At 54.4% G+C, this 13,985-nt stretch overlaps 1 protein-coding gene across 1 annotated transcript; it reads right to left on the bottom strand.

Annotated features, from left to right (window-relative positions):
- Positions 1–1,425: 1,425 nt before the first annotated feature.
- Positions 1,426–13,509, bottom strand: Cass4 (Cas scaffold protein family member 4). The gene is made up of 6 exons (XM_048349417.1): positions 13,386–13,509; positions 12,693–13,123; positions 7,792–7,893; positions 6,832–6,912; positions 4,560–5,690; positions 1,426–1,836 (listed from the first exon to the last, which is right to left on the bottom strand). Exons 1-6 carry the CDS (start codon positions 13,507–13,509, stop codon positions 1,426–1,428), a joined length of 2,280 nt encoding a protein of 759 aa, XP_048205374.1.
- Positions 13,510–13,985: the final 476 nt, after the last annotated feature.

The following is a 13,985-nucleotide window of genomic DNA, read 5'->3' as shown; positions in this document are numbered from 1 at the left end:
CGATAGGGACCTCATCGAGGAGAGATGCAGTGGCGTAACCATAGCAACAGGAGGGGGAGCCCCCACTGCAAGGAGAGGAGGAGGAGGTGGGTTTCCTTGGGGGTGGGGAGGGCTCAGCGACCCTTGTGCCCATGATGAGCACCCTCTTCCTGTCTACACCCCCACCATGCTCCCCCCACCCCCACCCCTGCCGGGCCGTGGTTTTACTTTCCACGGCCAGCCTAGCACATAAGAACTTGTGTTCTAGGCATCGCCCGCAGACTTCAGAGGAAGAACTAAAGCACATAGCCAAAGCTTTATTTTGGTACCAGAGCTTCAGCCATGTGGACCACAAACCTTTCCAAGGGAAAGGATCACTGCAAGTGGTGCTTAAATTCATGATCATGTTTAAATAACACCGTACATCACCACGGGCTCGAGAGGGCTGATGTCTGAACGTTTTTCTAATTGAATAGTAATGTATCAGCTGAGTGGTTCTGTGTCCAGAAACCACAAAATAAGTGAGGACAGAAGCAACGGCACACGGTCTGTTAAAAATAATACGCAGCTTCAACTCGGATAAAATAACGCAGCAAAAATATCTTCATCTATTGGGGGTCAGGTTCTGTTTCAGTGGGTGTGCACATGCTTAGCATGGGTGAGTCTTTAGGTTCAATCTCTAGCAACAACAACGACCACACAGTGAGGTGAAACAGATACATACTTTGTACGTATCTTACAGAATTAATTCAATCTCAAATAGGAAGAAAAGCTCATATTTTTCTGATGGATGCAACAGAAAATCATTTGAAAACAGTTCCCTTTGCTTCCCTTCTCCAACTCCATGTTCTCTCTGGTGTCCTGGTGTCTTTGTAATCACGTCTGCCTCCTTGCTAGACGGTGAGTTCTGTACAGAAAAGGCCAGCTCCCGTCCCTCTGGATGACATTAGTTGGTACCCAATAAATAAGTGTTGAGGGAATGTGGTGCACCCATTTAATCAATATCAAAAGTGACTTCCATGGGGCTGGGAATATGGCCTAGTGGCAAGAGTGTTCGCCTCCTACACATGAAGCTCTCGGTTCCATTCCCCAGCACCACATATATGGAAAACGGCCAGAAGTGGCGCTGTGGCTCAGGTGGCAGAGCGCTAGCCTTGAGCGGGAAGAGGCCAGGGACGGTGCTCAGGCCCTGAGTTCAAGGCCCCAGGACTGGCCAAAAAAAAAAAAAAAAAAAAAAAGTGACTTCCGTGATGTCATCTCAGACCTTGACCCCTACGACCGACCGGTCAAGGCACACTGCTGCACCGAGTCCCGACGCCGTCCTTGCCCTGTGACTCTCCTTCCTGGCTCCCTCGGGCACTCCTCCTTGTGTGTGTGTTCCCGCGGGGGCCCCGTGGCTGTGCGCTTCTCCCAGGTGGTGGGATGAGGGGAGAGGGGAGCCCCGCTTCATTCCAGCGTCCCCCGGAAGTGCTGCGCGTGGTCCTCCAGCTTCCGCACCCCTGCCCGCAGGTGCTCCAGGGCCGCTGGGCTGGGGTGCTGGAGCACGGCGCGCTTGGTGGCCAGCGCCAGGTCCCTGAGCAGCCCGCAGAGGCGGCTGCTTCTGCAGAGGACCTCGTTGCGCACGTCCTTCTCCCGGGTCTCCGCGCACAGCGCGTCCACCAGCTTCTGCCCCACCACGATCACCAGCTTGCTCTGCGCCACGAAGACCTCGGGGGCCGGGCTGCTGTTGAGGCTGCTGGTAAATACACTGATGGCTTTGAAGAGAGCCCCGAAATACAGCCGGCAGTGTTCGGAAAGGCGGATTTTCCTCTCCGGGCTCTGCTGACTCCAAGGTTGAGGCACAAGAGGGCTAGGGCCCTAAGGAGGAGGAAGGGGAAAATCAGTAAGATGCAGGCTGACCAGGAGGCCCTGGCTGCCTTCCCCTTCCTGGGGTTGCTCAACTGGCAGGGACTTTGATGACAACACGCGCAGTTTGGTTAGGGAAAACCTGATACACAGCATTTGTCCAAGAAATCAATGTTGATGTTTGCCAAGTGCTGTTACAGATAATGCCGCATACATATATGTATTATATATTATGTAATACGTGTGTATAATGCTTTTAATCAGTTGTGGGGCTCGAACCTCAGGGTCTAGGCACTGTCCCTGAGCTCTTTTTGCTTAAGGCTAGCACTCTACCACTTTGAGTCACAGCTCTACTTGTGCTTTTTCTAGTGGTTAACTGGAGATAAGAGTTTCCTGGTCTTTCCTGCCTGGGCTGGCTTTGGATCGTGATCCTCAGGTCTCAGCCTCCTGAGTAGGGGGGATTATAGGCATGTAATCCCCCTGGCCACATGTATACCATCTTATTCAGCTATTTCCTTAAACCATGAGAAACCTCTTCTAAATAACATATTAGCAATGAGTATATTTTATCCTTCAGTCATACAAGAAGGGGAGCAGATGTGCAAAGCACACCTGTAATCCCAGCTACAAGGGAGGCATAGGTAGAATGAGCAAGTCCAGGCCGACCTGGGCAAAGCAAAAGGAGGCTGAGGGCATTGCTCAAGCAGAAGCCTCTGTCTGCCTAGGCAAGTGTGAGACCATGAGTTCAAGCCCCAGGACTGTCACACACACACACACACACACACACACACACACACACACACACACACACACACACACACCCCAAAACAAGTTCATTTGATAATATGGTTTCACCAGTTTTTACTGTGTGTGTGTGCTGGACTAGGGCTTTGTGTTCTTGCTTGGTTTTTCTGCTCAAGGCCGGCACTCTACTACTTGAGCCACACCTCCACTTCCAGCTTTCTGGTGGTTAAGTGGAGCTAAGGCTCTTACTCTCCTGCTTGGGATAGCTTCGAACCCTGATCCTCAGATCCTGGCCTCCAGAGTAGTTAGGATGACAGACGTGAGCCACCCGTACCCAGATAACCAGAAATTTATTTTCACAATTGTTTTTCCTTCTGCAAAGTGGCATCACTGTGTCCCCAGAGCCAGTGGCATTGAAGGAGTCCCAGCATCTTAAAGAGGTGGTAAGCAGGTGACACTCGAAAGCCCCTTCTTGATTTTTTATTTACCCCATTGCTGTGGTTGTTGTGCGGGGGGTTGAACCCAGATCCTTGCATGTGCTAGACAGGTGCTGTACGGCTGAGCTCCACTCAAGCCTTTCTTTGCAGTTTTATGAGTAGGGGAAATAATCTCACAGCAGGGGCCATGGGGGCCATCCAGTTAGCAAGTCACGAGTCTGGAGCTCAGAGTCAATCATCAGCTAAGTCAGACACTCTTTCCCTTCCTCTCTGCCTCCTCTCCTCTGTCTGTGATGGACTCTCACAGGCAGCACAGGGAGGCGGGGGGGGGGCAGAAGAGGGCTGTGTCCCCAGGGCCGGTGCATCTGGGAGGAAAGGAGGATGCATACTTTGGAGATGTGCATAGTAAAAATGGGAAGTGGAAGCAAGGAGTGTGCTAGTGCAAGGTGAGGAAAGGTGGCCTGTGGGTGGAAGTAGACAGATAAGAGGGTGGGAGCACAAAGATGAGAGGAACAAGGTCAAGGCTACAGCAGTAAGAACCAAGAGCCATGCACCGGACTGTCAGCCTCTCAGCTTGAAAACTATCCACTACAGCCTGGCACCGTTGGCTCTTGCCTGTAATCATAGCTATTCGGGAGGCTGGGAAACGAGGATCATGGTTCAGAGCCAGCCCGAGCAGGACAATCTGTGAGACTTTTATCTCCAGAAAACTGGAAGCATAGTTGTGGTTCAAAGTGGTAGAGTGCTATCCTTGAGCAGAAAAGCTCAGGGGCAGCGCCCAGGCCCCGAGAGTTTAAGCCCCACAACCACCACCAACAAAATCAATTACAGGCAAATGAAATCCACAGGTGGTCTCCTCTCCTACTGAGGAAAAGCTGAAGGTGTGACTCAAGTGGTAAAGCACTTGCCTGGCAAGCCTGAAGCCTCTAGATTCAATCCTCACTACTGCAAAAAAAAAAAAAGTTATGTACATCTATGAAAATTAAAAAGATTCAAATTTCTAGAATGTGTTAAAACTCCTATATCACCAAGGCATTCCAGCAGAGCCCCACGGCCCGGACTGAAAGGAACAAACTATTTCCTAGACACAACCCCATGGTACCTGCTGGGGCTCTGGAGACAGGCAACCCTAACTCAAATTGCTTCTTATCAGGGCTGAGCACATTCAGCAAAGTATTTGCGTGTGTGGTGGTGGAGGGCGGTACTACGATGGATACCTCAGGGCTTCAAGCTTGCTAGGCGAGCACTCTACCACTTGCAAGGAAGAGCATTCCCAGCATAAAAGATGTCAAAAACCCTTCCTTATTCTACTTGCAGACATAAATTGGAACTCCAAATATTTCAAGGAAAAAAAAATTGAAATCTGCTGATCTATTTGCCCAGGTACTGAAATCTTACTTCCTAATGTGATTTTACCTAGCAGTTTACGTCCTTGAGTTTTATTTTCTGGGAAGCGGAGCCAGTGTTTCCCCAGAGCCTGGGTGCATGGCTGGACCATCCACCTGTCCGGACACACAGCGAAGGCCCCGTGACCGCTCAGAGTTCTGCACTCACCTGTCCACAGGCGGCCGTCCCACTTCTCTTCCCCATTCCCGCTGAGACTTGGTTTTCCTTTTGTCTGTGGAAAGGCTTCTGCTGGCCCAATTCGATTTCCCCGTGAGGAAGCCGGGTGCACGTTCCGTGCGTGGGCACCGCCCTGGGGACTAATCGCACGGGCTCCGCTTTTTCCCAGTTCTGAGTGAAAAGGAGCCTGGCATTGGCAATGACAATGGAGGCAAACCTCTTGACATCTTCTGGAACCATTCGGGCCACCATGACGAACCTCTCAAGGTCATCGGGGCTGTTCTGGACTTTGTCCATCCCGAGCGTGTCGGGAGACCACTTGCAGCTGTCCAGGCTTCCCTTGGCGTCCAGCAGGATCTGATAGGAGTTGGAGATGGTCTGCAGCTGAGCTTGGATTCTGGCCTGAAGATGACTGTCTGTCAGGCTGCAGGCGGCTGCCCCCACGCCTTGAGCAAAATCCAGAAAGCGCCTTAGAGACTCCTCGACGCCGTCAGCGGCCCGGTGGATGGCATGGACGTTGGCCTCCAGAGAGTCTCTGGACCTCCATTTCCTATTGACGAAGAGCAGCAGGCCTGTGGCAGCGCCGATCACCTCCCGCTGCAGGGTGATCGCTGTCTCCTTGGCCGTGTCGGAATCCAGGTCCAGGGGCAGCTCCTTGGGGGGCTCTGAAGAGGAGCTGGCGGAGGAGTCGGTGGACGCGGAGGAGCAGGAGGACATGGTGCTCGCTCGGCTGCTGTCCGAGCTGGAGACGGAGAGCCGGTGGGGCTCGGGGGACGGGGAAGTTGTCTTCCCGGAGAGCCGGGATGCCTTGTGGCCTGGGGGCTCACGTCCGGCCTGGAGCGCGCTTGCCGCGACCTTAGGGATGTCGTAAATGTTGGGCGTGGTGTTCTGCTGCTCCACTCGGGGCGCCAGGAAGCTGGACGGCACCTTGTAGTGGACCCCCGCCGCGGAGGGGTGCGAGTCTCTGGGTGCTGCCGAGGGGTAGGGAGAAACGTCTGGAAGGCTGGCGTTCTTCTGCCTGAGCGCTGCCTTGTCGCAGGTCTGTGGTTTCTGAGGGTTCGGGAGCGTGCTGCAGCCGGTCCTTCCCCGGGCGGGGGCCGCTGTCAGGGCGACGCTCTGCCCCTGTGGAGCGACCCCACACACAGTGACTCGGGGTGGGGGTCGCCATAGCAAGAGGTCTGGGGTGCTCAGTGACGTCCGGCTGCCACTACTCTGCTCACATGCCTTTGGGGGGGGGGGACTCCCTACCGGGGCTCCCCCTCAACGCTCTGATCTCCTTTGGTGCCTCTATCTCTCCACTTCCTGCATGGCAGCCCAGTCTCATCTGGAACGTCCCGCCCCCCCCTTCACCCCCCTCCCCCCCCACAGTAGACCATTGACTGCCCCCCTCCCCCCCAGCTCAAGATACTTACTTTCCCCCTCCATTGTATTTTCCCCACATGGGTCCTTCTGCTGCTCTAGCTGCCTCTCCCAACCGTTCCCTTTCCATCTGTCAAACTCCTACACACCCCTCACGAAGCCTCCTCGTAAGGCTTGCCCAGTAGCCTGGGGTGACTGTGTTCATGGGACGTGTGTGGTGGAATCCAATGAGTCCAGGAGCCACACAAATCTCACATGGAGTCTTTGAGTCACGGGCTATAGCTTCCATCCGGAACGCCGCGCAAAGGCTCCTGTCTGCGCTCCAGGCTTGGGCATCAGTCAGCCCGTGAGTCAGGTCAGGGATGGGAACGCCAGCTCTTTCCTCTCCCCTTCCCCTTCGCTTCCCCATCACCAGCGGCTAAGCATCTTTGCTGTACCATGCACTTCCCGTTCTGGAAATTTTAGGGGATTGATCCTGAGCTAGGGAAAGCAGGTCCCTGGAGGCAGGTCTTGGGGGGAAGAGGTACCCTGCCTCTGGCTCCTGCTTCCTGCCTCCCTCTCTCTGCTTCCTGCCTTCCTTGAGGTGAGTAGCTTGTGCCATAACTCCCGTAGCCATGATGGTCTGCCTGTTGGCACAGGGCCAAGAAACTGTGGATGGATTCTTTCTGAACAGCTAGAAAAGCAAGTTCTTATCACAGTGGGGCACAGGTGGCGAACAGACCCGCCATGACCAGTTGAACCCCGCAGGCTCCACAGCTGGCCAACCCAACATGGGCTGAAACGTGTGAACCTCGTGAGGTGTTTGCTTCAGGTATTTTGTCATAGCGATGGAAGCTAAGGCATCAAGCTTATAACATTTTCCAGAGGTTTCCATGGGCCTCCATGCAGGCCCATGGGTACTCACATTTGCATGGCTGACGGGGGCGTGGAGGGCTGCCTTCTGGGGACTGGTTGGTATGTCGTACAATGGCTGCTTCTCTGGCTCCTAGGGAGAGATCACAAGCAAAGCTCTGACTTGTCCTCGCCAATGGCGGCCAGCACAAACTGTCCACACTCCAGTGTTTTCTCCCAGAGAAAGGTGCAGGTCTCTGAACATGCTTTGGGGCTCTTCAGAAAGATGTCTCTGAGGGGCTGGGAATGTGGCCTAGTGGCAAGAGCGCTTGCCTCGTATACTTGAAGCCCTGGGTTCGATTCCCCAGCACCACATATATAGAAAATGGCCAGAAGTGGCGCTGTGGCTCAAGTGGCAGAGTGCTAGCCTTGAGCAAAAAGAAGCCAGGGACAGTGCTCAGGCCCTGAGTCCAAGGCCCAGGACTGGCCACAAAAAAAAAAAAAGAAAGATGTCTCTGAGCTGCACAGATGACCTTCAGCAATGCACTTTGTGCTTTCAAAGGTGCCTTTCTCGCTGAAGGTAGAGAAAAGCCATGGGTCTCAGTGCAGCTCAAACAGGAGGGAGAACTTAACATGGAATGAAGCCTGAAGGCGGGGGACTGGGACCTAAGGAGTCTGCTGTTTTGTGTGTATTTTTCCCTTCACTCATGTGTTCACCTGAGTGCCTAGGAACTACTAGACACTCAGCCAAAGGGCACCATATGCCTACAGTAATGATAATAAATAAAAGGGGGGGGGTGTGAGCTGGGCACTGGCTAGAGTTAGTCTTGGGGCGGGGGATGTGAGCTGGGTACTGGCTGGAGTTAGTCGTGAGTGGTGATGTCGCTCCGGGTAAGAGCAGATCTATGCCCTTGAATGCCCTTCTCTGTGAAGGTGAATGCAATGTCTGTGTGATGCAGACCCCAGCCTCAGCACTTGGCCCTGGGCGGGGGGTGGTGGTGGGTGGGTAGCAGGGCTGCTCAACACGACTCACCTTCAGGGTTGAGTGGACCCGGCTCTGGGGAGGCACGTCGTACACCTGGGAAGACAGAGTTGACAGCGAGGCCCTGGTGGGTCTAGGAAGCACAAAGAGGGCCTTGGAAAGAAAAAGAAGGGAGCTAAGCGAAGGGACACACTGCACAGATTGTCACAGTGTGTTCACAGTGCACACACCCCCCCCAGGTGGCAGGGGCAGCTGGGCAGACACTGTGTTTGCCACCACCAGTGGGCAGATAGATCCCTCCCTGTGGAGATGAGAGCAGCATACTGGTGGTGGGGGGGGGGGGGGTATCATGGAGGAGGGCCAGCTGCCTCCTGGGGTGGACCAAGTCTGCCTGCATTGCCTCTCCTGGGACGCAGGCTAGGACATATCCGCTTCGGCTCCATGCTGTGACTCCCAGTGTTGAGGAGACCCCAGGGACCTGCTGCACACATAAGCTTGCCCCATGATTTCGAGGACCAAGAGAACCAGTCTCTGACACTGAGCTTTTCGAGTATTCACCTTTTAGTGGTACTGGGACTTGAACTCCTCTCCAGGCAGGCGCCACACTGCAGAGTCATACCTCTGATCCCTTTCCACCCTGGTTAACTTGGACATAGGGACTAGCTTCCTGCCCAGGCGAGCACCTGGGCCACAGTCTGCCTATTTATGCGCCCCAGAAAGCTGAGGTGGCAGGTTCAGATGGCTGTGTCCAGGTATTGCTCAAGAAGGGGTCTGGTAAAAATTCCCCTCAGATTGGCCTTGAACCACGGTCCTCTCCATCTCAGACTCCCAAGAAACTAGGATTACACATGTGCACCACCAGCACCTAGAGCACCTAAAGCTTCCAAGGCTGTGGCTGCCAGCCAAGCAGGCAGAGCTAACTTTCCAAGTACCCAGTTGGGGGGGGGGTGGCGGGTGCGAGGAACTAACAAGGCCTAGAGGAAACAGAAGGTTCTGTTTAGGAGTGAGAGAAGATTGGGGAGTAGGAGGTGCTCAGAGGAACTAGGAGTGACCACTTTTGCTGACATGCATGGGAAGCAGAAAAGATCTTGATGCCTGGGGGCAGAGTGAGAGGGATACAGACACAGGTGGTCATGGACAGGAGCTGCTTCCTGCCCAGAGCAAGATTCACGGTTGATTTAATGACTAACATGCTAGTTGTGGGGAGAACCCGCTCAGCTGCAGATCCGGGCACATGGAGTCCAAGCTTGTGAGGTGGAAGGCAAGGCTGGTTTGATCCAGGGTAGCCCACAGCTGCTGACTCTATACTGGACAGTATGCTGGATGCTACAGGGGCAGCTGTGGTTAACCTGAGTCATCCGGTGAACTTTTTCCTTCGGTTGGTCATGGGGCTTGAACTCAGGGCCTGAATGCTGTCTCTGAGCTCTTTTGCTCAAGGCTAGCACTCTACCACTTTGCGCCACAGTGCCACTTCTGGTTTTCTGGTGGTTAATTGGAGATAAAAGTGTCATGGACTTTCATGCCCAGGCTGGCTTCAAACCATGATCCTCAGATCTCAGCTTCCTGAGTAGCTAGAATGACAGGCATGAGCGACTGGCACCCAGCCTTTATCTGGTGAATTTTAACTCAGGTTCTCACACTTCTATCTTAGATAGTCGAACCAGAACATCTCTGGGCAAGGCCTGGGGTGTGTGTGTGTGTGTGTGTGTGTGTGTGTGTGTGTGTGTGTGTGAGAGAGAGAGAGAGAGAGAGAGAGAGTGAGAGAGAGAGAGAGAGCGCGCTAAAGGCTGCTGGCTGCCATTGACTTATTGTATAAGGGGAAACGAAGTTGGGTTCCAGTAGGATTCAGCACAGGCTACAGAACAAGATGAGCTGGGAAGGCTTAGTTTCTGAACTCAAGCACCAGGATAATACAGCTTCCTTCTGGGGCCCAAGGAACCTGTCATCAAGTGGGGGATTTCCCAGTTGGTTCACAGAGGCAAGGGGTGGTGGTGGTCAGGATTTAAGTGTGGACATGAAGGGGGACAGTTGAGGTGTAGGAGAAGATTCTGATGACCAGCCCTTCATCATCAATGTCCCCACAGGCAAAGGGCTGTGGCTAGCTTGGGATGGTAGGAATTAGCCAGTCTGGCTTCACCAGGCTGCAGCAGAGGCGTGGCTGGAACAGCTACAGGGCCAGCAACTGGAAGCTCCTTTCTCACTTGCAGAGGAAGCTGGGTATGGCAAACCCCAGGGCTCTGGGAAGCAGGGCTCTCTGAAGTGCTCTGGTTAAGAAGGCAGCATCCCACTTCTACTTGCAGAGCCCGAGTCCTGTGCACAGAGGAGCAGACCCCCCCAGTGCTAGCGTTCCATCCACCTCTGTCTCCCCTTTGTGCAGCCTTTGAGATGATCGCAATACCATATCGATTAGATTTACTCCTCCCATCCTTTCCTCTGACCGATGCTTCTAGGTTCCTGTGTTCGGGACTCTTCCTTATTATAGCCCATGACCTTGACTCTGACCTCAGTGCTTCTATGCTGATTGGCCCAAGCCGTCAATGGCTCCCAGTACATTTTAAATTAAATTCACGCTCCTAAACACAACCAAGACACCATATACTACCAAGCTTAGGGGCCACACAGTACAATGTGTCCTTGGTAACCAGCCCTACCCATCCTCCTATCCATCCTCCCACCGTCCTTCTATCCACCCTCCCACCCGCATCCCAACGCACTAGATCTCTCCTAACACAGACTCTCCTCAAATGCTGCCCTGGCTCCATCACTCCCTCAGGACTTCAGGCCCCTGTCACTCACTCGGCTGCCTGTGTGTGTCACGCATGCCTACAAGAACACCTACAGAGCCCGGGGACTTTCCTGAGGGTGGCATTTCAGACGGAATGATGCTGCTTCAAACATGCCCAGGGCTTCTTGGAAAACTGTAGGCTCAGAGGGTGGAGGTGGGGAGGGACAGTCAATTAAGAAACATGTCTGAGAAACAGGGTTTCAAAAGAGAGAAGGAACCCCAGTTTAGGAACTAGTGGGTCCAAGAACAACTTTACCAAGAAATCTCACCCCTGTTGGGACTTCAATCAAAACTGGTTATGTTTTGTATGTGGTCATTTTTGTAGTTTTGTTTTTAAGTCATGCCTGTATATTATATCAAGGAAGTTGAAATAAAAAGTAAAACAAAGCTTAGGTTAGTGGCTACCCTAGGGGGGAAGTGGCACAGAGAAAGGGAAGTCTTTGGTTGGTAAGACCTGGTTTTATTTGATGTCTTGATTTATACTAGAGTCGGGGCTGGGCTTTTAAGATGTGAAGGAGCGTTTAACAAAAAGCTCTATGGAGCTATGCCCAGTGGCTCATGTCTACAATCCTAGCTTCTCAGGGCCAAGATTGGACAGAGCTTGAGAGTCAGTCCAAGTAAAAGTCTCCACCCACAAAAGCTGGGTATGGAGTTGGGCACTGATAGATAGCTCACGCCTGTCATCCTAGCCCCTCAGGAGGCTGAGATCTGAGGATTGTGGTTCAAAGCCAGCCTGGGCACAAAAGTCCACGAGACTCTTATTTCCAATTAACCACCAGAAAACTGAAAGTAGTGCTGTGGCTCAGAGTGGTAGAGCGCTAGCTTTGAGCAAAAGAGCTCAAGGATAGAGCCCAGGCCCTGAGTTCAAGTCCTACAACCAGCAGAAGAAAAACAAAAAGGTGTGGTGACATATACACGTAATTCCAGCTATGTAGGACTTGTAGATAAGGAAAGGGGGAGGAGAGGTTGAAGAGGAAAAAGGACTGAAGGTAGAGAGGAAAGGAGGAAAAAAGGGAGGGTGGGAGGGAGGGAGGGAGGGAAAAGAAAAGAAAGAAACAGAAGAGAGAAAAGAAAAAGAAAGGTCAAATCTATAGCAGGGGCAGGCAGGGAGAGACTTGGAAGAGAAAAGCCAGGGAAGTCCCGGGGAGTTTTCTGTGTCCCCTCAGGAGCTGCTTGGCGGCAGAGAGGCCTCGAATTCCCCTCCGTAGCGGTGGGTTCCTTTGGTTTCCAGAGGGCAGAAGCCACCGTTGCCATGGTTTGTGCCAAGTCCAGCTCTTAGGGCTGGTGCCCTGACCTTCCTGCTCAATGTACAGGACTTGGGTGCTAAACGCACCTTCCTATCCCGCCAGTCCACCCTGAAGCTGACAGTGGGGTCCTGCGGTGCATGCCTGCCTTCACGCAGCATCTGCTAAGGTCCTGGGTGCGGGGGACCTGGGCCACCGTGGGGACCTTCCAGGGAGAGGAGATGGCGGCTGGTAGATTGGTTTTTTTCTCTTTAGTAGTTTCGGAAAGAAGGTCAAGTGCAGCTAGTGTGGCTTGTCCTCAAAAGACACACTGAGCAGCCGCCCTGGCGGGCAGGGACCCTGCGGACTCTCCCAGCTTCCCCCTGCCCTCGGGAGCTGGCGCCGGAGGCAGCAGTTTTCTGAACTTTCGAAGGAATCGGAGACCCCCTGTTTGCAGGCAGGGTTGGAAGGTAGGATGGCAGAGACAGTAAGTGGCATGTTTGGGTCCCTGCCACATGTCAGGGACAGTATGGCCTCTCCACCAGGGACCCAGACCTTGCCGAGACCTCTGCCAGAGCCGCGGTGTGGCCTGATTGGAAAGCAGGGTGTCAGATGGCAGGAAATGCCACCGGTGATAGAGCAGGTCCAGCTTGCTCTCCATGCCAGAGTCCCAGGAAGGGCAGGGCAGGCTGGTGGGCTGCCTGCACTCTCTCTCTCTCTCTCTCTCTCTCTCTCTCTCTCTCTCTGTGTGTGTAAATTGAGACTCAGCCTGCCTCTCATCACTGGTGGGTGGCCCTGGTGACCCACAGTGCCACCCACGGGCTTCGAGGGCCAGGCTTGGGGAGCGGGGCCCCCCCCCTCCCCGCCCGCCACACTGAGAGGAGGGGAATGGCTCTTCCCCCGCCCGCGAGCCCTCTCTCTTGCCTATCCAGAAGGATGCTCACCTGCTTGGGGAAGCTCAGCGTCTTCTCACAGACGACCCTGGCCCCGGAAGGCGGCTCGGGGAGCTCGTAGGCTTGGGCGGTGGCCGGCACCCAGCTCTTCATGGGCTCATACACGGGGCCCGGCAGGGGCGGCCGGCGCGGGGTGGGCACCTCGTAGGTCCCCTCGGAACCTGGGAGGTCATCCTCCTCCAGGGCTGTCGGGAACGGGGCGCAGGGCCTGTCGGGGGGGCCCTCCGGGAGGACGAGGAGCCGGTTGGCGGGGGCCAGGCCTTGCCTCCCGTGGAGCAGACACTTCCACCAGCCCTCGCTCTCCGGCACATTCTGCTCCAGGACCGTCAGGATGTCGCCTCTGGAGAAAGCCAGCTCGTCGCAGCAGTCAGGGAGGTTGTCATAAAGTGCCCTGGCCAGCAGTATCTGGGGTGAGGGGTCGGGGGGGGGGGGGGACAGCAATCAGGGTCGTTACCATGGTAACCAGCGGTCCCTGCCCCCACTCGCTTGGCTGCCGTTCTCTTTCCCTTTCTTCCAGCCCAGGCTCTCTGGCCCTCGCTGGATGGGTTCCTTCTCACCCCTGGAGTCTTGGGTTGTCTCTCGCTTGTGCCCCGAGACCAGGTGCAGCGATCCCCCCCCCCAACGTCTCCTCGAGGCCCTTCTGAAAGATCCACAAGTGCGGCGATGGCCCTGGGAGTGACGTACTCTGAGTGTGGATAGCCCCAGGGTAGGGCACGCTCGTGTACGCTCGTGTGTGCTCCGCAGAGTCAGGTCGAAATTCCCAGCTGTGTACCACAAGCGTATCTATCCGCTTCCTCATGGAGGACATGAGCGTGATGGGAATGCCTAGCTCAGGGGGTTATTGAGAAGGAAAGGGACTGATTGTGTGTGTGTGTGTGTGTGTGTGTGTGTGTGTGTGTGTGTGTGTAGGAGCCGCCTCTTGTTTCTCTTGCTACTCTGTCCCAAACATCAGGCACAGCTGTGTAGTAGAAGCTCAACAGATGTTCATCGGTGAATGATCGCACGAACGCTCAGGAGGCGGAGGCCTTTTCTGTGGTGTCAGAGATAGGCTGAGAAAAGGAGCCCGTCCCTGAGGGACTATGAGGGAGGGGGGAGGAGGGGAGGGAAGAGGGAGACTAAGGAAGCATAACACAGGGAGCGAATGTGATCATGGTACATTCTGTGTGTGGAAGCGTCGCCAGGAAACCCCTTTCTACGGACAATTTAATATGTACCAATAGGGCTGGGGATATAGCCTAGTGGCAAGAGTGCTTGCCTTGTATACATGAGGCCCTGGGTTCGCTT

Source organism: Perognathus longimembris, chromosome 6 (genome assembly GCF_023159225.1).
Source record: "Perognathus longimembris pacificus isolate PPM17 chromosome 6, ASM2315922v1, whole genome shotgun sequence".
NCBI lineage: Eukaryota > Metazoa > Chordata > Mammalia > Rodentia > Heteromyidae > Perognathus > Perognathus longimembris.
This window is presented reverse-complemented; position numbering and strand designations above follow the sequence as displayed.